This window comes from Hypanus sabinus, chromosome 23 (genome assembly GCF_030144855.1).
Source record: "Hypanus sabinus isolate sHypSab1 chromosome 23, sHypSab1.hap1, whole genome shotgun sequence".
In the NCBI taxonomy this organism is placed as follows: Eukaryota; Metazoa; Chordata; class Chondrichthyes; order Myliobatiformes; family Dasyatidae; genus Hypanus; species Hypanus sabinus.
This window is the reverse complement of record NC_082728.1, coordinates 2,805,482-2,828,999: the sequence shown is the minus strand read 5'-3', so window position 1 is coordinate 2,828,999 and position 23,518 is coordinate 2,805,482. Positions and strand designations below refer to the sequence as shown.

The window sequence follows — 23,518 nt, the reverse complement described above, 5'->3', positions numbered from 1 at the left end:
AATTGAACTTGCTTTCAGCAAAGTGGAACACAATCAATCGACATGAGAATAATTTGAAAGATGTTGGGGAAGAGCGGTGGGCTTGCTCTGCAAGGATTCAAAGGGCCAAATGATAGCATCCCATCAAATAAATTCTGATTCTATGGTAACATTGCAGGTAACTATGGAAACAGAAAACTCCTCTTGTTTACCTATCTGTAAGCGTGGCATTAAATTGTACAGCACAGAAACAGGCTTTTCAACCCATTGAGTGTATGTGTGTCAATGAGTATTATTTACATCAATTGTACTTTATTCCCTGCCTATCCCTCAATTTTGCCACACCCATCAAATCCATCAGATTCTACCACTCTGCAAATAGGGCCAACTTATCTACTATCTACTCATAGACAAGGAACTGGAACACCTGGGAAAACCAAATTTGCACACTCTATTCAGAATGTGCCAGAGGTCAAGATCAAACCTGGGCTATTGGTTTGTTTATTCAGAGATGCAGCACGGTACTGGGCCCAACAGTAGCACCTGATGGTGCTGAGGATCAGGTGGTTGGTTTACAAACCAAGCCAATGTGTGATGTGACTCCAAGCAAGGAGAGGCTGATGACAGGGCAACGTTGCAGTCAACAAGATGAGTTGCAATATAAAAGGTGGACAGAATTGAAAAGGGTGAATACAGGACAAAGTGTTATATTTCAGTGTGCACAGTGTGCAGAATACGGTAGATGAACTTGTAGCACAGTTACGGTTTGGCATGTATGATTTTGTAGCCATCACTGAATCATGGCTGAAAGAAGATTATAGCTGGGAGCTTAATGCCTGAGGATACACATTGTATTGAAAGAGCAGGCAGGTAGGCAGAGAGGATGGTGTGGCTCTGTTGGTACAAAATCAGATCATTAGAAACAAGAGAAAATCTGAAGATGCTGGATATTCAAGCAACACACAGAAAATGCTGGAGGAACTCAGCAGGCCAGGCAGCATCTATGGGGGAAAAAAGTACAGTCAATATTTCAGGCAGAAACTCTTGTGTTTCTCCCTCCCCTCCCCCCACCTTTAAAATTTACTCCTCATCTTTTTGTTCTCCAGTCCTGCTGAAGGGTCTTGGCCTGAAATGTCAACTGTCCTCTTTTTCATAGATGCTGCCTGGCCTGCTAAGTTCCTCCAGTATTTTGTGTGAAGAAGAATAGCCCTTAACTGGGCAGTGGAGTTATCGGGGCACTGTCATGATGGTGTTTCTGTAGCAAACTATTCTTGTTCTTACGAGGCTGAGTTGTTAGCTCGATGCACAACCCGACTTGGATTCAAACTCGGGAACCTTCGCTCCGGACTCCGGTGCAGATATTATTGCGCCACCAAGCGGGACAGTATTTTGTGTGTGTTGATCAAATCATTGGAAAGAGGTGACAGAGGTTTGGAGGATGTTGAATTATTGTGTCTAGAGCTAAGGAACGGCAAGGGTGAAAAGACCCTCATGGGAGTTGTATACAGACCCCCAAACAGTAGTAAGGATGTGGTCTACAAATTACAATGGGAGTTAGAAAATGCATGATGAAAGGGCAATGTTACAATAGTCATGGGGGATTTCAATATGCAGGTAGATTGGGAAAATCAGATTGGTGCTGGATCTGGAGAGAATTTCTAGAATGCTTAGGAGATGTCTTTTTAGAGCAGCTTGAGGTTGAGCCTACTAGAGGATCAGCTATTCTGGTTTGGGTGTTGTGAATGAACCAGAATTGAGTAGAGACCTTAAGGTAAAAGAACCCTTAGGGAAAAGTAATAATAATATGATCAAATTCACCCTGAAATTTTTAGGAGAAGCTAAAATTAGATTTATCAGTTTTACAGTGGAGTAAAGGAAATTACAGAGACATGAGAGAGGTGTTGGCCAAAATTGATTGGAAGAGAACACTGCCAGGGATGATGGCAGAGTAACAATAGCTGGAATTTCTGGAAGCAATTCGGAAGGCACAGTATATATACATCTCAAAGAGGATAAAATATTCTGAAGGCAAGATGGCACAACTGTGGATAACAAAAGAAGTCAGTGCTAAGGTAAAAGCCAAAGAGAGGGCATTTGGATGAGCAGAAATTCATGGGATGTTAGAGGATAGGGAAATGAACAGAATGCAACTAAAAAGCCATTAAGAAAGAAAAGATGGAATACAAACGTAAGCTAGCTAACAATATTGAAATGGATACCAAAAGCTTCTCCCGATACATAAAGCATAGAAGAGGTGAAAGTGGATATTGGACTGCTGGAAAATGCTGCTGGAGGGGTAGTAATGGGGGACAAGGAAATGGTAGATGAACTTCACTGTGGAAGACACCAGCAGTACGGTGGAAGTTACAGAGTGTCGGGGGTCAGAATGTTAGTATCCATTTCAAGAGGACTAGAATGTAAAAACAGTGGTGAGGCCTCACTTGGAGTATTCTGAGCAGTTTTGGGCCCTTTATTTTAGAAAGGATGTGCTGACACTGGAGAGGGCGCAAAAGAGGTTCACAAAAATGATTCCAGGATTCTAGTGCAAGAACGTCAGTGAGTTACACCAGCTCAGAGTTTAAAAAGGAGACAGCCTTATAGAGCAGGCATCAGAAGAGCGGACAACGGTGTAGAAGTAGACTGAGTAGGAGGGCTTTGGCTCAACGGGCTTATGCGATAACAGGTTGAGGCGAGGGAGGTTACCTGTGAGGAATAGAAACAAGAAGTATGTTTGTGAGGCCGGTGTTCTGTACTGGGTGTCAGATGTGGGAAGTCCGGGAGACTCCCAGCCTCCCGGGAGGCCACAGCTGTGCCAAGTGTGTCAAGCTACAGCTCCTTAGGGACTGGATTAGGGAACTGGAGATGCAGCTCGATGACCTTCGTCTGGTCAGGGAAAGTGAGGAAGTGATAGAGCTATAGACACGTAGTCTCACCAGGGCCTCGAGAGAGAGAGAGAGAGAGAGAGAGAGAGAGAGAGAGAGATAAGTGGGTAACAGTCAAGAGAGTGAAGGACAAGAATCAGATACTAGAGAGTATCCCTATGGCTGTCCCCCTTAACAATAAGTACTCCTGTTTGAGTTGGGGGGGTGGTGGCCTACCTGAGGGAAGCAACAGTGTCCGGGCCTCTAGCATTAAGTCTGGCCCTGTGGCTCAGAAGGGTAGGGAAAGGATGAGGATGGTAGCAGTGATAGGATACTCTATAGTTAGGGGGTCAGACAGGTGATTCTGTGGACAAAGGAAAGAAACATGGATGGTAGTTTGCCTCCCAGGTGCCGGGATGCTTCTAAATGTATCCACGATATCCTGAAGTGGTTCATGACACAGAGGTTGGGGGTGTTGTGGATAGTGTGGAGGGCTGTCAGAGGTTACAGCGGGACATCGATAAGGATGCAAAACTGGGGTGAGAAGTGGCAGGTGGAGTTTAACCCAGGTAAGTGTGAGGTGGTCAAATATGATGGCTGAATTTAGTATTAATGGTAAGACTCTTGGCAGTGTGGAGGATCAGAGGGATCTTGGGGTCCAAGTCCATAGAACACTCAAAGCTGCTATGCAGGTTGACTCTGTGGTTAAGAAGGCATATAGTGCATAAGCCTTCATCAGCTGTGGGATTGAGTTCAAGAGCTAAGAGATAATGTGACAGCTGTATAGAACCCTGGTCAGATCCACTTGGAGTACTGTGCTCAATTCTGGTCACCTCACTACAGGAAGGATGTGGAAACCATAGAAAGGGTGCAGAGGAAATTTACAAGGATTGAGGAGTATGTCTTATGAGAATAGGTTGAGTGAACTCAGCTTTTTCTCCTTGGAGTAACGGAGTGATGGAGTGATCGGTGACCTGATAGAGGTGTATAAAATTATGAGACGCTTTGATCATGTGGATAATCAGAGGCTTTTTCCAAGGGGTGGAATGGCTAACACGAGAGGGCACAGTTTTAAGGTGCTTGCAAGCAGGTACAGAGGAGATATCAGGAGTAAGTTTTTTATGCAGAGAGTGGTGAGTGCATGGAATGGGCTGCCAGCGACTGGGATGGAGGTGGATACGATAGGGTCTTTTTAAGAGACTCCTGGATAGGTACCTGAAGCTCAGAAAAATAGAGGGCTGTGGGTAACCCTAGGTAATTTCTAAAGTAATTACATATTCAGTACAGAATTGTGGGCCAAAGGGTTAGGGTTAGGGTTAACCCTAACCCTATTGTGCTGTCGGTTTTCTATGTTTCTATGTTTGGCGTGTCATATGAAGTGTGTTTGATGACTCTGGGCCTGTTTTCACTAGAATTCAGAAGAATGAGAGGTGACATCATTGAAACCTATCAAATGGTGAAAGGTCTTGATAAAGTGGATAGTGTTTCCTATGGTGGAAGAGTCTTAAAGATTTGAGGGGACAGGCTCAGAACAGAGGAGTGTCCTTTTAGAACAGAGATGAGGAAAAATTTATTTAGCCAGAGAGTGGTGACTCTGTGGAATTCTTTGCCACAAGTGGCTGTGGAGTCCAAGTCTGTATGTGTATTTAAGGCCAGGTTGATAGATTCTTGATTGGTCAGGGCATGAATGGATACAGGGGTAAGGCATGAGTCTGGTGTTGAGAGGAAAAATGGATCAGCCACGATGAAATGGTGGAGTAGGCTTAATGGGCCAAATGGTTTAATCCTGCTCCTACATCATATGGTTTTATGGACAGATCATCTAAAATGATAATACCAAGGAATTTAAAGACACTGCTCTCTCCATCTTTGATCCCCTAATGAGTACTAGCTCATGGACCTTTGGTTTCCTCTTCCTACAGTCAATAATCAGTTTCTTTGGTTTGCAAAGATGAGTGAGAAGTTTTTGTGGCACCATTCAACCAGATTTTCAATCTTGTGAATATCATTCTCCAATCACTTGCTAAGAAAAAAATAAAATTGCCTTCTATGATGGGATGGATGTTGTAATTGTTCATTGCAACAGTTAATAGGAAATTTACTTAGTTTTAAATTGTGTGGCAAGGAAGCTATGTCCTGGTTATATTTAGAGTTACTCGATATGTCGCAGATATAAAGGTATGATTGATGTTTAGGTTTCAGACCCCGTGTAGTCTTGATACAGGGTCTTGACTGGAAAATATTCTTCCATTGCCACCTCAAATGTTCCTTGATTTGTTGAGTTAGTCATAAGAGTATTGCAAGTCAGAAGCAGATCCTTTGGCCCATCTTGTCCCTGTGGACCTGTTTTTATGCCTCATTTTTATGCCATCAACCCTCACAACTGAACCATAGCCCTCCATATCTCTTTCATCCATATATGTATCCAAACTTTTCTAAAGTGTTAACAATTGGGCCCACATCTGCCAGTTCTGTAACAACTCATTCTACACTTGTACCACCTTCTGAGTGAAGATCCCCCTCAGGTTCACCTTATATGTGTCACTTTTCACCTGAAATCTATGACTTCTAGTTCTCATCTCATCCAACCTTGGAAAAAGCTTTCATGTATTTACGCTACCTATGCCCCTTATAATTTAGTATACCTCTGTGAGGTATCCCCTTATTCTCCTACGCTTCAGAAAATAGTCTGTTCAACATTTCCCCACAACTTTCATCCTTAATTTTAACAACATACTTGTATTTTTTTGCCCCTTTTCCAGCTTATTTATTTCTTTCCTATAGATAGATGACCAGAACTGCACACAGTACTCAAAATTTGACCTTAGCAGTGTTTTATGCAACTTCAGCACACCAAAGAAACATAGAAAACCTACAGCTCAGTACAGGCCCTTCAGCCCACAAAGTTGTGCAAAACATGTCCCTATCATTAGAAATTACTGGGTTTACCCATCGCCCTCTATTTTTCTAAGCTCCATGTAACTATCCAAAAGTCTCTTAAAAGACCCTATCGTATCCTCCTTTACCACTGTTGCTGGCAGCCCATTCCACACACTCACCACTCTCTGAGTAAAAATACTTACCCATAACATCTCCTCTGTACCTATTCCCCAGCACTTTAAACCTGTGCCCTCTTGTGACAACCATTTCAGCCCTGGGAAAAAGCCTCTGACTATCCACACGATCAATGCCTCTCATCATCTTTCACAACACCTTAACTCCTGTACTCAGTGTGCCACAAGCCCTCTTTATGACCCAATCTACCTGTGATACCACTTTCAAAGAATTATGGATCTATATTCTCACATCCCTCTGTTCTGCCACACTCCTCAGGGCCCTGACATTCACTATGTAAGTCCCACCCTTGTTTGTCCTCCCAAAGTGCAATAGCTCACACTTATCTATATTAAATTCCATTTGCCATCTTTCAGCCAACTGGAGTTTGTGTGTTGCTCCAGATTCCAGAATCTGAAGTCTCCTGTGTCTTGAGTGGTACTGGAAGAAATTCTCCCTGGTTTGCTATATAAAATCCCCATAGGCCCCTTTTCTGTTGGTTACCAGTTAACACTTCAATTTTAGCCTGTCTCTTTTGAAATGTTGGCGCAAAAGGGTTTGTAATTAGCTGGCTAGCATGAGGGGCTGCTTTCCTTCTAATTCTGATTTTCACTTTCCCACAGTAGGCTTTTGTCTGTCTGTCTTATTGACATACAGTACATGGTTGAAGGTGGGATGTTTCAGCTTTTCAGCTGGGATGCAAGGCTGCAACACTGAACAAGTAATTTTGCAGTGAACTGGTCACACTGGCCTTCATTGCTATTTACACCCCACCACCTTGCCTCCCCCATATTTTATAACCAATGATCCCTGTTAAACTAAAGGTTTTAAAAATTTTTAATGCTTTACGAACTTAGTATTGCAGTAAGCTTCTCTCTGGACATATTTTAAAATGTAATATTTTCTGGTATAGTGCTTTTGGATGTACTGGCTGTTTAATCAGAATATGGTAATCTCTTGTTAAATTCTGTGACATATCCCTGACAACATTGACACAGGACTCACGAGCACCTCAGTGGAAGTATACGGCTGTGAATACTGATGTGAAGGATCACAAAAATGACCCTTCTGTGTGCCAGTATTATCATCTCCCCCCCCCCCCCCACACACACACATTTGAGGAACAAAGGTCCTCTATCAAAGTGCCCTTGCTACTGAAAATAACATTTCATGATATGACCCGGAAAATGTTAATCACTTGCATCTCTTAGTGAAGGCAGATGTTAAAATTAAAATTTTCCATTACCTTCAGTATACCAGCACAGCCCTGGCCAACTGAGTGTGTTTGGACATTACAGACTTGAAACCTGGTAAATTACTCATGGTCTACCAAACACCAGTGGCCCCTGCCTTCTTACATACTTATGAAACTTGGACCACCTCCTACAGCAGGTTCCTCAGCATACTCAAATATGTTACCTTTACTTTGGAATTATGGAGATTCCATGAAGACTAATGTCTTCATGAAATATCCATAATTCCAAAGTAAAGATAAGAAACCCTGTTACAGTGTCCTCTGCCAAGCCAGCGTCTCCAGCAATGATGCTCTAAGTATACTTGGTGCATTGCTTTAATTGCCCTTCTGTTGAAGAATTTCTCTTTTACTTGGACTTAATGACAGTTGGTCAGTAAAATGTAGATTACTACATATGATATCAGCAAAAGCATATTTATTTTTCTCTCATCCACGATCTTTGATTGATCGTACAGCAGAGAAAACACCCTTTATCTTGGCTTACTAATGTGAACCATTGATTAGTTATCAGTACTCACCCCTTTTATCAGCTCTTGGTCCATTCTGGGTACTGATTGCTTGAGATCCAGGGACTGGAGCTTGAAGGCCTGATGTGTGAGATTCTGAGAGTCCAGGGCCAAGGGCAGGAGGGCCAGAAGCAGCCTGTCCTGAGGTTGGAGGCCTGTTTGTCTGTGAGTGGAAGGTGGGAAAGGGGCTTGTTTTGCTGTTGTTCTGTATTATCATTGTTCTGAGTATTGTGGGCATGCTGTGCTGGCTCCAGAATGTCTGGTAACACTTGCAGGCAGCCACCCCCCATCCCATCCTTTGTTGTGTTGGCTGTTAATGCAAATGACACATTCTTACTGTATATGAAATGTGCCATAATGGATTTTTAAAATAGAAAAATGAGTCCTCTGTAATTCTTAACATCAGGAGCTCAAGAATAAAAGAGGGGTCATTCAAAAGTTCACAGTATATTTATTATCAAAGTATGTATACCATATGCAACCTTGAGATTCATCCTCTTGTAGACAGCCACAAAACAAAGAAACACAATAAAATCCATGAAAAAAACACACAACACAGACTGAAAATGCCCAATATGTGATAAAAGAACAGATCATGTAAACAATTAAAAAAAACAATGGCCAGAACATGAACCGTAAACTCCCCAAAAGTGAGTCCACAGCCATGGAGTCAGTTCAGTGCTGCAGCCGGTACAGGAGCCCGATGGCTAATGGCCACAGCCACAGAGTTCAACTGCTGGGGTATAATTCTGAGTATGTCAGTAGTTTCTGGCATGTTTTCCTTGGGAGCATTTCCCCACATATGCAGTGTGATCATGGAAGCATCACAATTAATCTGAAGTGGAGACATACTGAGGATGATTGTAGAACTGTCTCCACCATTCAATAATTCATATAGACCAGTGATAGATCATGGGAATCTTGCCAGTCTGCCTAGTTCAATGTACGCATTGATTCAGCTGGCAAATGAATCTGTTTTGCTGAGACTTTCAGCTTGCTTTCTGTGAAGTAAATGTTTGTACAAAAGTTTCTATATGAATTAGGCTATTTAAATACAGTACAAAGACTATTCCAATACCTTGTCATCACATGGTTCTCTTCAGGAAAAATGGGTAGGACATGGGCTATGTCTTTCTTGACAAGACAACACCGCTTGATTGTCTATTCTACAGTGAGATTCGTAAATCTACATTTCATCTTTTGTTACTATTCTGTTTTAGTAATAAAGAAAATAGAACAGTGCGTAGGATTTGTGATTTAACCAAAGTTCATCGTGTGCCAAATAATGTCTCTGATTTTCAATTCTCTATCTCTAGAAATAAACCAAATAAAATTAAGGTATGTTTAGCTTTATCAAAACAGTGAAACATGCAGTAAACAACAACACACACAAAATGCTGGTAGAACACAGCAGGCTAGGCAGCATCTATAGGGAGAAGTGATGTCGATGTTTCGGGCAGAGACCCTTCATCAGGACTAACCGAAAGGAAAGATAGTAAGAGATTTGAAAGTAGAGTAGGGAGGGGGAAATGCGAAATGATAAGAGTGGGTGGGATGAAGCTAAGAGCAGGAAAGGTGATTGGCGAAAGTGATATAGAGCTGGAGAAAGGAAAGGATCATGGGACGGGAGGCCTCAGGAGAAAGAAAGTGGGGGAGGAAAGCACCAGAGGGAGATGGAAAACAGGCAAACAACTAAATATGTCAGGGATGGGGTAAGAAGGGGAGAAGGGGCATTAATGGAAGTTAGAGAAGTCAATGTTCATGCCATCAGGTTGGAGGCTACCCAGTCGGTATATAAGGTGTTGTTCGTTCAACCTGAGTTTGGATTCATTTTGACAATAGAGGAGGCCATGGATAGACATATCAGAATGGGAATGGGACATGGAATTAAAATATGTGGCCACTGGGAGATCCTGCTTTTTCTGGCAGACTAAGCGTAGGTATTCCACAAAACGGTCTCCCAGTCTGCGTCGGGTCTCGCCAATATATAAAAGGCCACACCGGGAGCACCGGACGCAGTATACCACACCAGCCGACTCACAGGTGAAGTGTCGCCTCACCTGGAAGGACTGTCTGGGGCCCTGAATGGTGGTGAGGGAGGAAGTGTAAGGGCAGGTGTAGCACTTGTTCCGTTTACAAGGGTAAGTGCCAGGAGGGAAACATGCAGTAAAATGCATCACTTGCATTGATGAGCAACACAGTGTGAGGATGGGCTAGGGACAGCCTGCAAGTGTCACCATGCTTCCAGCACCACCATAGTATGCCAGAATGCTTGTTTAAAAATTCCTTTCATTATTGTACAGTTGAGCACTCTTTACCCGAAATGCTTGGGGCTGGAAGTGTTTTGGATTTTGAAATACTTGCATCTGTATAATTCAAATTGGGACTCATCTGAATGTGAAATCCATTTACATTAAATAAACATCTTTTACTTATACATCTTATACATATACCCTGAAGGTAGATTTATATGATATTTTTAACAATTTTGTGCATGAAACAATAATGTGTACATTGAGTCATCAAAAAAGGTAATTTTTTAAAAATTTAAATTAAGTAATGAAAAAATAAGTAGTGAGATAGTGTTCATGGGTTCATTGTCCATTCAGAAATCTGATGGAGGAGGGGAAGAAGCTGTTCCTGAATCGTTGAGTGTGTGCCTTCAGGCCCCTCTATCTCCTCCTTGATGGTAGCAATGAGAAGAAGGCATGTCCTGGGTGAATGGGGGTCCTTAATGTTGGATGCCACCTTTTTGAGGCATCTCCTTTTGAAGATGTCCTGGATGCTGGGGAGGCTAGCATCTATGATAGAGATGACTGAGCTTACAACTTTCTGCAGCTTATTTCAATTCTGTGTAGTGCTCCTCCATGCCAGATTGTGGTGCAGTCAATTAGAATGCTCTCCATGGTACATCTGTAGAAAATTGCGAGTGTCTTTGGTGACATGCCCAATCTCCTCAGACTTCTGATGAATTATGGCTGCTATCTTGCCTTCTTTGCAACTGTATCAATACGTTGGGCTCAGGATAGATCCTTAGAGATGTTAATACTCAGGAACTTGAAATTGCTCACCTTTTCTACTTCAGATCCCTCTGATGACTGGTGAGTGTTCCCTCATGTCACCCTTTTTGAAGTCCACAATTAAGTCTTTGGACATACTAATGTTGAGAGCAAGCTTGATACTGCAATACCACGAAGCCAGCTGAACTATTTTGCTCCTTTATACCTTCTCTTCACTATCTGAAATTCTGCCAACAATAGTTGTGTCAGTGATAAATTTATAGATAATGTTTGAGCTGTGCCTAGCCACACAATTAAGGGTGTTGAGAGAATAGATCAGTGAGCTAAGTCACACATCTTTGAGGTGTGCCAGTGTATTATCAGCGAGGTGGAGATGTTATTTCCAAGCTGCACAGACTGTGGTCTTCCAGTGAGGAATTCAAGGATCCAAATGCAGAGGCAGGTACAGAGGTCCAACTTCTGGAGCTTATTGATCAGAACTGAAGGAATGATTGTGCTAAACATTGAGCTGTAGTCAATAAACAGCAGCCTGATGTAAGTATTAGAATTGTCCAGATGATCCAAGGCCCCATGAAGAGCTGATGAGATCATATTCGATAGTAGTTGAGGCAGTTCACCCTGATCTTCTTGGGCACTGGTATGATTATTGCCCCTTTGAAGCAAATGGGAACTTCCAACAGTAGCAATGAGATATTGAAAATGTCTTTCAGTTGGCACAGGTTTTCAGAGCCCTACCAGGTATACCATTGGGACCTGTTGCTTTTCAGTGACTCACCCTCTCGAAAGACATTCTGATGTTGAGACATTGGCAAATTTAGCAATGAATTTCACTGGCACCTTATCACCACAAATCTTTAAAATTTCATGCCATACCTTTTACTAAATTTCTGCAACCAGCCTGCTGAACATTTGCAATTACCTTCAGTCTTCAGTTCATCATGATAGATCTTTGTTTTGTGTATACTGTTAAGTGGCATATGTTGATGAAACTTTCAATACGTGATCATTTTTCTCTTTCTGCATTATTTTTCATTAACTTCTGAACTTTACATACTGTATGTGATGTTACTTCTCAGAATTGTCCATAGTGTGCAGGGGCCTATGCATTGCCTGGAAACATTCCCAGCAACTTGTGGAATTTTCCATTTCTGAATGGCAATGCTCAAAAAAAATTCCAGATTTTAGAGGTTTTTTGATTTTGGAATTTTGGATAAGGGTACTCAACCTATAACTTCTCTGTTAAAAGCTTCCAGTCAGTAAAACATCCAACCCACCACAGTGCCTCCTATCACCAACAAAATGCTGGAGGAATTTAGGAGGTCAGGCAGCGTCTACAGAGAGGAATCAACAATCACTGTTTCAAGATACATTATGTTACAAAAGTGTGCTTTTGAAATGGGGAGCATTAATTTGCTGTCTTCCATGGAGTCACCGAATAGGAGATGTAACTGGTCTGCATATGTTTTGTAAGTAGAAGATGAAGATTGTAAATGAAAAATTCCACTTAGGATTTGATGAAGAGCAAGAAAGGCCCTTTTCCTGGATTTCACACAAGATTTTTGGTGGTTGAGTTTCTGGTGTGTTCATGGCAGAGGGGTGCTTACTGTCCTAGTCTACTTAGTAATATTTCTAATTTAAAAATAATGGTTTGCTGTTCATGTTGGAAGGGAGATGTGAGTAGCAAGTTTTTCACACACACTGTGGTGGTTATCTGCCAGAGGAGGTGGCAGAGGCAGAAACAATTAGACTAGGAATTAGAATTGGTTCATTATTATCACATGACCTGAGAGTGGAAAAAAATTGTTTTGTAAGCCATCCATACAGATCACTTCAAAGCATAAGTATGTTCAGGTAGAACAAAGGAACAGAAATAACAATGCAAAACATAATGTTACAGCTACAGGGAAATTACAGTGCAGACAGGCAATGAAATGCAAGGGCCATGATGAGGGAAACTGAGGTGAATAGTTCATCTTTTTGTAAGTGTCATTATACTGGCTGCTTGACTTGAGGCAACATAAAGTGTAAACAGAATCCATGGAGAGGAGGCTGGTTTTCAGGATTGACTGAGCTGTGTCCACAACAATGCAACTGGTTGCGGTCTTGATCAGAGGGGTTGTCATGCACCCAGATGGGATGCTTTCTGCAGTGCATCTGTAAGAAATGGTAAGAGTCACGGGAACATGCTGTCACTAAGAATGCCAGTGCACTTTCTTGGCCGTAGCATTTACATGGTTGAACCAGGGCAAACTACTGGTGATGTCTAACCATAGGGATTTGAAGCTGTCAGGCATCTCCACACCGTTAATGCATTCAAGGGTATGTTCTTTATCTCATTAACTGAAGTTGTTGTCAAGACACCATGCCACTAGGGTTAGGGTTCGTAAAGCACTTGGACAGATATTTGGTTAGGAAGAGAGTAGGGAAACAGGCCTAATGTAGGTAGATTGGATTAGTGTGAATGGGTGTTATGGTCAGCATTGACAAGTTGGGCTGAAGGACCCGCTTCTGTGCTGCGCAGCTCCGTGACTCTGTACCTTCAGTTTCCTCACTGAAATTGCAGTGCAAGATTGATTTTCACAAACATCTCCAAAACAAATATGTTTTGAAACCGCATTGAGTTAAGTGATAATTTAACTTACAGTTCAAAGCTGCACCTTGTAAAATAATTTAATGTGTATGTTTTGCAGAGCTATGTGGTTTTACTTTCTTAATAAAATGGATGTCTCAAAATAAAATCCTGATGAAGTCTGACCTTTTCCCCCCTTTTCATCTTCATCACAGATGATCCACAATTACATGGAGCACTTAGAACGGACCAAACTTCACCAGTTGGGTGGGGTAGATTTGCAAGAACCAGGAGTTCACAGCAAAGTTAGGTAAGCATTTTAGAATTTGTTATCTCCTCTCTGGCTGAATAGAAATATCGATGCTTTTCCAAAACATGTGATCACTGACACATTTGCCTAATGTCAGAGCAATGGACAATAGTTTGGCTGATGTCAGATGAATGCATTGTACAATATAGCTATAGCTGGTTAATAAGCTGGAACTAAATTAATTATGCTGGGAGCATTGATTTAACAGCTCCAAAACAGCTTTTAATCAAAAATTGTTAGCAGCAGGTTGGTTTTACTCCCCGTTACTCCATAAAAGACCTCAGATTTGCTGTTCGTTTGGATAATGAGGACTTCTTTTATGTGCATGTATTATGTAAGCAGTTGTTTCCCTCTGCAGCCAATAGGAGAAGTGACTGAGGGAGGATGGATAGTGAAGCGAATGCTGCAGCATTGATGCTGAGGTGATCAGCTGAATGGGTTTTAAGCATGAGCGGGATGATGTAATTCTGTGTGAGCTGCTGCAGAACGTAGCTTGGAGGGTGTGCTGATGCTTTTGTTTAGTGTAGCTACTTTTGTGGCTGTGGTTGAGTGACAGAAATTTTCAGTAGAAGGATACACCCCCGATCCGTTGTAACCTTCCCCTGTGTTCTGGTCTCTGAACACAACCATGCCAGCACAGAGCCATGAGTCCTGGTTGCATGCTTCTGTTTGTGTTTGGCTTTGTTGGCGGGGCGGTGGTCATTAATTCAGCTATCCTGGTGTCGCTCTCTGTTTTGCTGCTTGTACATTATTCCATTTCAACGGGTCTACCAGCGCTGACACAGAATCTTCCAAGGAAAATCAGGTACTGGCCTGTCCTGCGGCCTATTTCTTGTGCAGAAAATGATGGGTTCTTCCATATTTCTTTTATGTAGTAACTGTATATCAGGATATGTCTTTTTTAATTTCCAGTTACCACCTACAGTGCAGATACAATTCTTCTATTGAAAATGCAATTAAAGAATAGCCATTTGACTTTGTGAGGGTTTATTTTTGCTAACTGAATTATTTAAAAATTGATTTTGAAGGCAGAGTTTGTTCTCAAGTATTGGGACTGGGAAGATTGTTTATCCTTTGTTTCTGAATAAAACAGTTGCTTGTTTCTGAAGATGTAAATTGGTTGCATTGTAGTTGCATTTATTCTGTGAATATAAGTACAAGGCATATAAGCTAGGTCTGGTGTTCAGTAACACGCACACTTTTACTTTATTTTAACTATCCGTACATGTACTAGTGTGTAAATTAGTAGCATTATATTGTAACTAGCAATTTACACTATTCACTGAAGAACTTTGTTATTCCATGATTGAGATCAATTGCAAAAGTTGTTTAATTTTACTTTGTCACTTTTTTTCCCTGTGTGGATTTGATTTAAATTATTATTTGAACAATGTGTTCTCTTATTAGAAACTAGTTTTGATAAATGAAGTTGCCATTTTAAAAATGAAGTTTATTGTGTGGTGTTAACTTTAAAACAGCCAATTTAGAAATCAGACTGGCTTTCTGGAAGTACAGCCGTCTTGCCTAATTTATTCATGAACTCATGAACCTACTTTCCAAATGATTTAATTTATTTTTCTTTTTGTCCCTATCCAAGGATTTTGTGATGGTACATTGCACAGGGGCTTTTCTGTGTCTAAATTATTATTTTTGTCTTTATCCCGACATCTGTTTTTCTCCATGTTGTTTAATACCTTTATTCAAATGCTGCCTGCAAAAATTCTTCAAAGTAAATATTTCCCTCAGTTCAAGATGCTGTCCAGCACCTCCAGGGATCACTAGTTTGAAGATTTTTCAGTGGATGTTGCATGTTCCTTCTCCTGGGTCAACCAGAAGTCCTGGGCAGTCATTTGACCCAGGTGGGTCCACACTCCCCTCCCCCCCCCCCCACCCACCAACGGACTACTGATTTGCAGTATGGTCACTTTGGCCAGGACCAGAGCTGACTTTCAAGGACGTCCTCCAAATAACTTGCATCAGTAGTGTGGGACTGAAGTGCAACCTGAGCTTCGGGAGCAGTCTCTTCAAATATTCAAATAGATCACAATGTCTCACATCAATTTGTTTAGACCACAAAAGTGGTAGGGGGCCTCGGAGTCTGTATGTTACCTTAAACAGATCTGTGTAGCATTCTCCATCTCAGGTCTGTCACTGATGTAAAGGGGGAAGGAGAGACATATGCTGGGCACTTGCTGCCAGATGGCTGAATGGACTGGCTTGGTGTGTTTGAGAGCAGATAAGGTGAGGAATTTGAGAGTGTATGTATCTGGGTAAGAATCTCTCCCTCTGTGCACTGGGAAACTTTATGAACTGCATTTCCAAGTGACTGCTCAAATAGCAAGAGACAGGCTCCCAAGTTGAGTTTCAGGATATGGGCTTGATGAACAGTTCCCTTGCAGGATTTAGTTCAGTTCACATTCATCTACATTCTTGATTTTCTCCTTTGACATCCACTGTGTTGGATCCACCAGCATTTTCATGAACCTCTGTAGCTTGTGGAGTGCTCCTCTACATCTGATAACTCTTCCATGCTGTCTTTGGGGGGAGGGCGGGGTGGTGAAGCTTGTATTTCTGAACATGAAGGGTATTTTTAAAGTACATGTACAATTAGATTATAAAAATGTATGCCAAGTTTGGATATTGACTAACTTGGTGCCAATTAAGAAATGATAAGCTATTATACATCATAACTTCAAAGTACAACCTCAGAGAGTTAACTTTGAAAAGATTAGGATCATTCTTGTGTCCAAATGTTGTATGAGAATAGTTCCAAACAATTAGAGTGTGTAATGACTTCAACAGAGAAAACAGAAATTTAACAATACAGTGTTTTCATACTCATCTCCTGTAATTCATTGCTTGAATATAAAATTAATTTTATAAATATGAGAAAGAATTATAAAGAAGTTTTAGTCAATTGTGAATTTCAATAATCGCTTAAACTTTCGATACACATAGATTGCTTGGAGGCTTGCTGTGGCCAAACTTCTTCCAGCTGTGTCCTTCAGGCAACTCGAAACTTAATCTTTGTCAGCCTTTTGACATTGTTGAAGCTGGAATAGATAGCCAACTGTAGAAAAGAAGATTATAAAGATAATGGGAGGTTGAATGACACTGATGGTGAGCCACTGTTGGACTTGGCACCTAATCCAGCAGAGGTTCTGTAATATACTGAGTGGAGAGGGCAGATGTCCTTCGGAGGTGCTCCCTCAGCTTTACAACAGCTGCAGTTGGATGCCAGTTCATTTGCATATGATATAGTTATTTCCTTCATAATTAATTTACATTGAAAGTAGCATAAAATAAATTTGAGCTCACATAGAGTTATAGAGGCCCTTCAGCCCATTTATTCTGTGCCAAACTGTTATCCTGCTTAGTGGCATCAACCTGCACCTGGACCATAGGCCTCCATACCCTTCCCATGCATGTACTTAAGCAAACTTCTCTTAATTGTTGAAATCGAACCCGTGTCCACTGCTTCTGGTACAACTCATTCCACACTTGTTTACAGTTTTATTGGAGCACTGAGAATGTGACTAGTAGTGTGGATAACAGAAATCCAGTAGATGTCATAGAGTCGTACAGTGTGAAAATGTGCCCCTATGCTCACTGTGTCCTCTAAATTAAACCCATCTTGTGGCATTTGGGCTGTGTGGCCTTCAATGCTGAGGTTTCAAGTGCTCATTTAGAAACTTGGTGACTCTGCTTCCACCATTCTATCCATTAGTGCTTTGCTAATACTTGCTGTTGTCTGGATGAAAAAAGTCCACCTCAAATCCTCTCTAAAATCTTATGCCCTTTGCCATAAATCAATGTGCTCTGGTTTTATTCTTCTTTGATAAGAGGAAAGGATTCTTGCAAATTACCCTATCTATACTTCCCCGTCATTTTATATATCTCAGTCACATCCTCCTCAGCTCCAAGTCCAGTCTTTGCTTCTCTAAATGTCAGTTGCATAACAGGCAGCAACTACTTTTCAGTCTCTTCTCATAACTACAATGTTTAATCCATAAAACATCCTGGTGACTCTCACCTGTCCAGTCCTCTCACATCCTTCCTACAGTATGGCTGTTAGTACTCCAGCTGAAGTCCGACCAATGTTTTATAAAGCTGGATCAGAACCTCCCTACTCTTGCATTCATTGATTAAGAAAAGAAAGATGAGCTTTATTTGTCACATGTACATCGAAACATACAATGAAAAGGATCATTTAGTTTCAAATCAAATCAGTGAGAATTTTGCTGGGGGCAGCCTGCAAGTATTGCATGCCTCTGGCGCCAACATAATATGCTCACAGCTTACTAACCCTAACTTGTACGCCTTTAGAAAGTGGGAGAAAACCAGAGCACCTGGAGGAAACCCACACAGTTACAGGAAGAACATACAAAATCTTACATACTGTGGCTGAAATTGAACTCCAGCCTCCGTAGGGGAAGCAACAGTGACCGTGCCTCTGGCACTGAGTCTGGCCCTGTGGCTCAGAAGGGTAGGGAACTGAAGAGAATGGCAGCAGCAATAAGGGACTCTTAAGGAGACAGATAGGTGATATTGTGGACATGAAAAAGTTTGCCTCCTAGGTGCCAAGGTCTGCAATGTTTCTGAATGTGTATGTAATATCCTGAAAAGGGAGAGTGAGCAACCAGAAGTTGTGATACATATTTGGTACCAACGACATAAGTAGAAAAAGGGAAGAGGTCCTGAAAACAGAATACAGGAAGTTAGGAAGTAAGTTGAGAAGCAGAACCTCAAGGGCAATAATCTTGGGATTGCTGCCCATGCCACATGATAATGAGGATAGGAATAGAATAATGTGGCAGATAAATGTGTGGCTGAAGAGTTGGAGTGGGGGGCAGTGATTCAGATTTCTGGATCTTTGGACAGGTGTGACCTGTACAAATCAGGTGGGTTGCACTTTAATCAGAGAGGGACCAATATCCTTGCCAGTAGGTTTGATAGAGCTGTTGGGGGTGGTTTAAACTAATATAGCAGGGGGTTGGGAACCAGTATAATAGAGCTGAGAATGAGCCAGCAGGTTTACAAGTGTAAGGAAGGACAAGCCAATGGTTGGGCACAAATGCAGACAGCACAAAGAGTTAAATTGTACCACAGAGGCAAAATTCAAAAGGGCAAAGAATGCAGGACTGAAGGTTCTGTAGTTAAATCCACATAGCAATTGGAATAAGGTGGATGAACTCATGGCACAATTAGAGATTGGTTAGTATGACGTGGGCATCACTAAGTCGTGGCTGAAAGGTCATGCAGGAAGACATAGACAGTGGTGTGGCTTTGTTTGTAAGAGATGGAATTACATCTTTAGAAAGAAGGGATATACAGTCAAAGACTGTTGAATCTTTGTGGGTGGAGTTAAGAAACTGCAAGGGTGAAAAAAACCATAATGGGAATCATATGTAGGCCTCCAATAGTATCCAAGATGTCGGGTTGAGATTGGAAAGGGAGCTGAAAAGGGCACGTAATAAGGGTAATGTCACGATTGTAATGGGAGACTTCATATTGAAAAGTCAGGTTGGAGTCAGATCACAAGAGAGGGAATTTGTTGAATGTCTACAGGATGGCTTTTTAGAGCAGCTTGTGCTTGAGTCTACTTGGGAAAGGCTACCTTAGATTGGGTGTTGTGTAATAAGCCAGATTTTATTAGGGAACTTAAGGTAAAGGAACCCTTAGGAGGTAGTGACCATAATATGATTGAATTTATTCTGCAAATTGAGAGAGAGAAGCATAAGTCACATGTAACAGTATCACAATGGAATAAAGGGAATTACAGAAGCATGAGAGAGGAGCTTGCCCAGGTGGATTGCAAGGGGATACTGGCAAGGATGACAACAGAGCAGAGGTGGCTGAAGTTTTCTAGGAATATTTCATGACGTGCAGGATAGGCATGTACAACAGAAGAAGTAGTTCTCAAATGGCAGGGGTAGGCAACTGTGGCTGACAAGGGAAGTTAAAGGACTATAATGAAAAAGACATATATTGTAGCAAAAGTGAGTGGGAAGCTGGATGATTGAGAATATTTTAAAATCTAACAAAAGACAACTTTAAAAAACCATAAGAAGGGAAAAGATTAAATATGAGGGCAAAACTAGCGAATAGTATAAAGCAGGATACTGTAAGTTTTTCAGTTGTATAAAGAGTAAAAGGGAGGTGAGAGTTGATATTGGACCACTGGAAGAATTTTGGTGAGGTAGTAATGGAAGACAAATAAATGGTGGTTGAACTTGGTAAGTATTTTGCATCAATCTTCACTGTGGAAGGCACTAGCAGTGTGCCAGAATTCTGGAGTGTCAGGGAGCAGGACTGAGTGCCATTGCTATTACAAAGGGAAAAAATGCCAGGCAAATTCAAAGGTCTTAAGGTGGGTAAGTCACCTGGATCAGATGGACTAAATGCCAGAGTTCTGAAAGAGGTTGCTGAAGATATAGCAGATGGATTGGTATTGATCTTTAAAGAATCACTTGATTCTGGCATGGTCCTGGAGGACTGGAAAATTGTGAATGTCACTCCACTCTTTAAGAAGGGAGGAAGACAAAAGAGAGGAAATTATAGGCCAGTTAGCTGAACCTCAGTAGTTGGGAAAGTGTTGGAGTCCATTATTAAGGATGAGGTTTCAGAGTACTTGGAGACTAATGATAAAATAGGTCAAAGTCAGAATGGTTTCTGTTGAGGGAAATCTTGCCTGACAAATCTGTTAGTTCTTTGCGAAAGTAACAAGCAGGATGGATAAAGTCATTTACTTAGATTTTCAGAGGCATTTGATAAAGTGCCACACATGAGGCTGCTTAACAAGATAAAATCCTGTGGCATTACAGGAAAGATTCTGGCATGGATAGAAGAATGCTGACCAGACAGGAGGCAGCGAGTGGAAATAAAAGGGGCCTTTTCTGGTATTCCTTAGGGTTCAGTATTGGGACTGCTTCTTTTCACCTTGTTTGCTAATGATTTAGATAGTGGAATTGATGGCTTTGTGGCAAAGTTTGTGGATGATATGAAGATAGGTGGAGAGGTAGATAGTGTTAAGGAAGCTATACAATTGCACTAGGACTTAAACAAATCGGAAAAATGGGTAAAAAAGTGGCAGATGGAATACAGTGTAGGGAAATGTATGATAATGCATTTTGGTAAAAGGAACTAAAGGGCAGATTATTTTCTGAATGGGGAGAAAATTCAAACATCAGATGTTCAAAGGGACTTGGCAGCTGTCATGCACGACTCCTAGAAGGGTAATGTACGGGCTGAGTCTGTGGTAAAGAAGGAGAATAGAATATAGAGAGCAAGGATTTAATGCTGATGCCTTAACACACTACCCAGGCTGCATTTGAAGTATTGATAACAGTTTTGGGCCCCATATCTTAGAAAGGATGTGTGATTATTGGTGATAGCACAGTATGGTATATATTTTTTCTGATTGTAATTTATAGTTTTTTATTATTATGTTCTGCTGCCACAAAACAGCAAATTTCTCAACATATGCCAATGATGTTAAACCTGATTCTGCCCTAACCTTTGGATCCACCATCCATTTAAGATTCTTGTCCTCATCTGCTGCACTGCCCTCATCAAGAGACTCTGTAACCTCTTCAAAGAATTCACTCAGATTGGTCAGACAAAATCTGCTTTGACAAGCTGTTTGCCATCTATGCTTAGTCCCCCTCTTTCTAAGTGTTCATTAATCCTTTCCTTTGGAATATTTTCTCGTCACATCCATACTACTTATTTTAGGCTCACAGGTCTGAAATTGCCTTGCTTTTCCTTGTTGATTTCTTGAAAAGCAATTGCATTTTCCATCCTCCTGCAATTTGGTACCTCACATGGCCAGCAAAGATTTAAAAATCTTAGACAGAGCCCCAACAATCTCTTCAGATGTTGTCCATAGTAGCCTGGAATAAATCTGATCTGGGTTTGGAGATTTATTTAGCTTGAAGACCACTAATGCATCGAATACCTTGTCTTTGATTGCATTAGAGTTTTACTTTCCCCTTCCCTGTGTTCTCCAACCATAAAGAACATGGTAAAAATATGGCAGATAGAATATAATGTGAAGAAGTTAGTTAATTCGGGGCATGTAGCAAAAATTTGGAGTATTGTTAAGTGGTGGGAGATTGCTAATACTAATTTTAAAGGGACCTAGGAATCCTTTTACAAGTCATTGAAAGCCAACCAGTACAAGTGATGAGGAAGGCAAATGGCCTATATTGTGAGATGATTAGAGTACAGGGGGAACGTTGCCTTATTGCAATTGTGCCTTTGGTGAGATTGTGTTTGGAATATTGTGTATAGTTTTGGCCCTCAGATGGAGTACAGCAAAGTTCCCTTGACTATTTCCAAGGATAGTGAGTTCTTTGTACGGGGATAGGGGAGATTGAGTTAACTTGGCCTATCTTTTCTTGATCAGAAGACAGAAGGAAAATTTTATTGAAGTACATAAAATTCTTGAAGGTTAATAGACTGGGTCGAAGGACTATGTTTTCCCTCACTGAGAGATTCAAATTGAGATTTATTGTCCCCAAAAGGTTGGCCATTTAGTGCTGAGATGAAGATAAATTTGGACTTCCCTATCATGGGGGAAGAATGGAAGCCTGGTCCTTTTCACTGAAAAGACAAATTTCTCAACAATAAGGGAATTGGGGTGTGGAGTTGTACAGCAAGCGATGTTGAGGTAGAAGACGAACTACATTCTTGATAGACGGCGGAGCAAGTTTGAAGAGACAAATGTCTCCCACTTGCAGGGATTTTTTGTGTTCTAATGTTTCAAGTCTTTGAATGTATTTGCACATAAGAATTAGTGAAGGCTTTTTAATAGTGCAAACATATATCAAGTCAAGAAGTAACAGCAGGCATAATCTCTCTTAAGTGATCACCCCTGAATCAAAGTTCAAAGTAAATTTATTATCAAAGTACATATATATCACAATATACAACCCTGAGATTCATTTTCTTACAGCTATACACAGTAAATTCAAGAAACACGATAGAATCGATGAAAGATCACACCCAACAGGATGGACGCACAACCAGTGTGCAAAAGATAGGAAACTGCAAATTCAAAATAAATTATAACAATAAATAAATATGCAATAAATTTTGAGAACATGAGATGAAGAGTCCTTGAAAGTGAGTCCATATGTTGTGGGAGCATTTCAGTGATGGGGTAGGTCAAGTTCGGAGAGGTTATTCCCTCTGGTTCAAAAACCTGATGTTGAGATGTAATAACTGTTCCTGAACCTGGTGGTGTGGGTGCTGAGGCTCCCTTCCTAATGACAGCAGTGAGAAAAGAGCATGGCTTGGATGACGGGGTCCTTGATGATGGATACTCCTTTCCTGTGTATAGCACTCTGTGCAGTGGGGCTCAGTGCTTCGTGATGTATCATTAAGTTGTGGCTGACCATTATATTCTTCAATTCCCTCACTGTCCAAAACCTACCACACTCAGTCTTGTACATGGAAGTGAACATTCACAGACAGGGATTATATTTCCAAAATTCTGTTACCTTTCACTGAAAAGAGATCCTTAAAGTTGCAGCACCTAGCTGTAGTGCTTCTACCCAAGGCCCCTCAGCATCTACTCCTTGGCCTGTTGCAGTGATGTCTCATTACTTTAAACTCCAGCGGGAGTTATCTAATCTAACCTCTCAAGATAGGATAGTCTTGGTTTCAGCAATCACCTTAGTGAACCCAGGCTGTACTAAGGTATATCCTTGGCTATAGAGACCAACAGTATTTGCAGTGCTCACAAGTTCTAAGTACAGTTATTATCAAAGTGAGCACAGAGTTTGTATGTGCCTGTCAGAATAAAAGGTTGTTATAAAATCCGGTAACTGGATCACTTATCAGCAAAGATAGAGAGGTCCGTTGAAGTCTGATGGTACTATTTTTAAAAGTCTTTATTTATGAAAGGGGCACAAACGTAAGATTAATACAAACACTCAAATATACGTAGTCACCACTTAAT

The 23,518-nt window shown here is 41.2% G+C and overlaps 1 protein-coding gene across 2 annotated transcripts in view; it reads left to right on the top strand.

Moving 5' to 3' along the window:
* The window catches only part of LOC132379880 (C-Jun-amino-terminal kinase-interacting protein 4-like), a 285,478-nt gene that overhangs the window by 106,446 nt on the left and 155,514 nt on the right, over positions 1-23,518 (top strand). For both annotated transcript variants that reach the window (XM_059948176.1, XM_059948175.1), the window contains exon 4: positions 13,460-13,554. In XM_059948176.1, the coding sequence (XP_059804159.1) occupies positions 13,460-13,554 (95 nt within the window). The remainder of the gene's footprint in view (positions 1-13,459; positions 13,555-23,518) is intronic.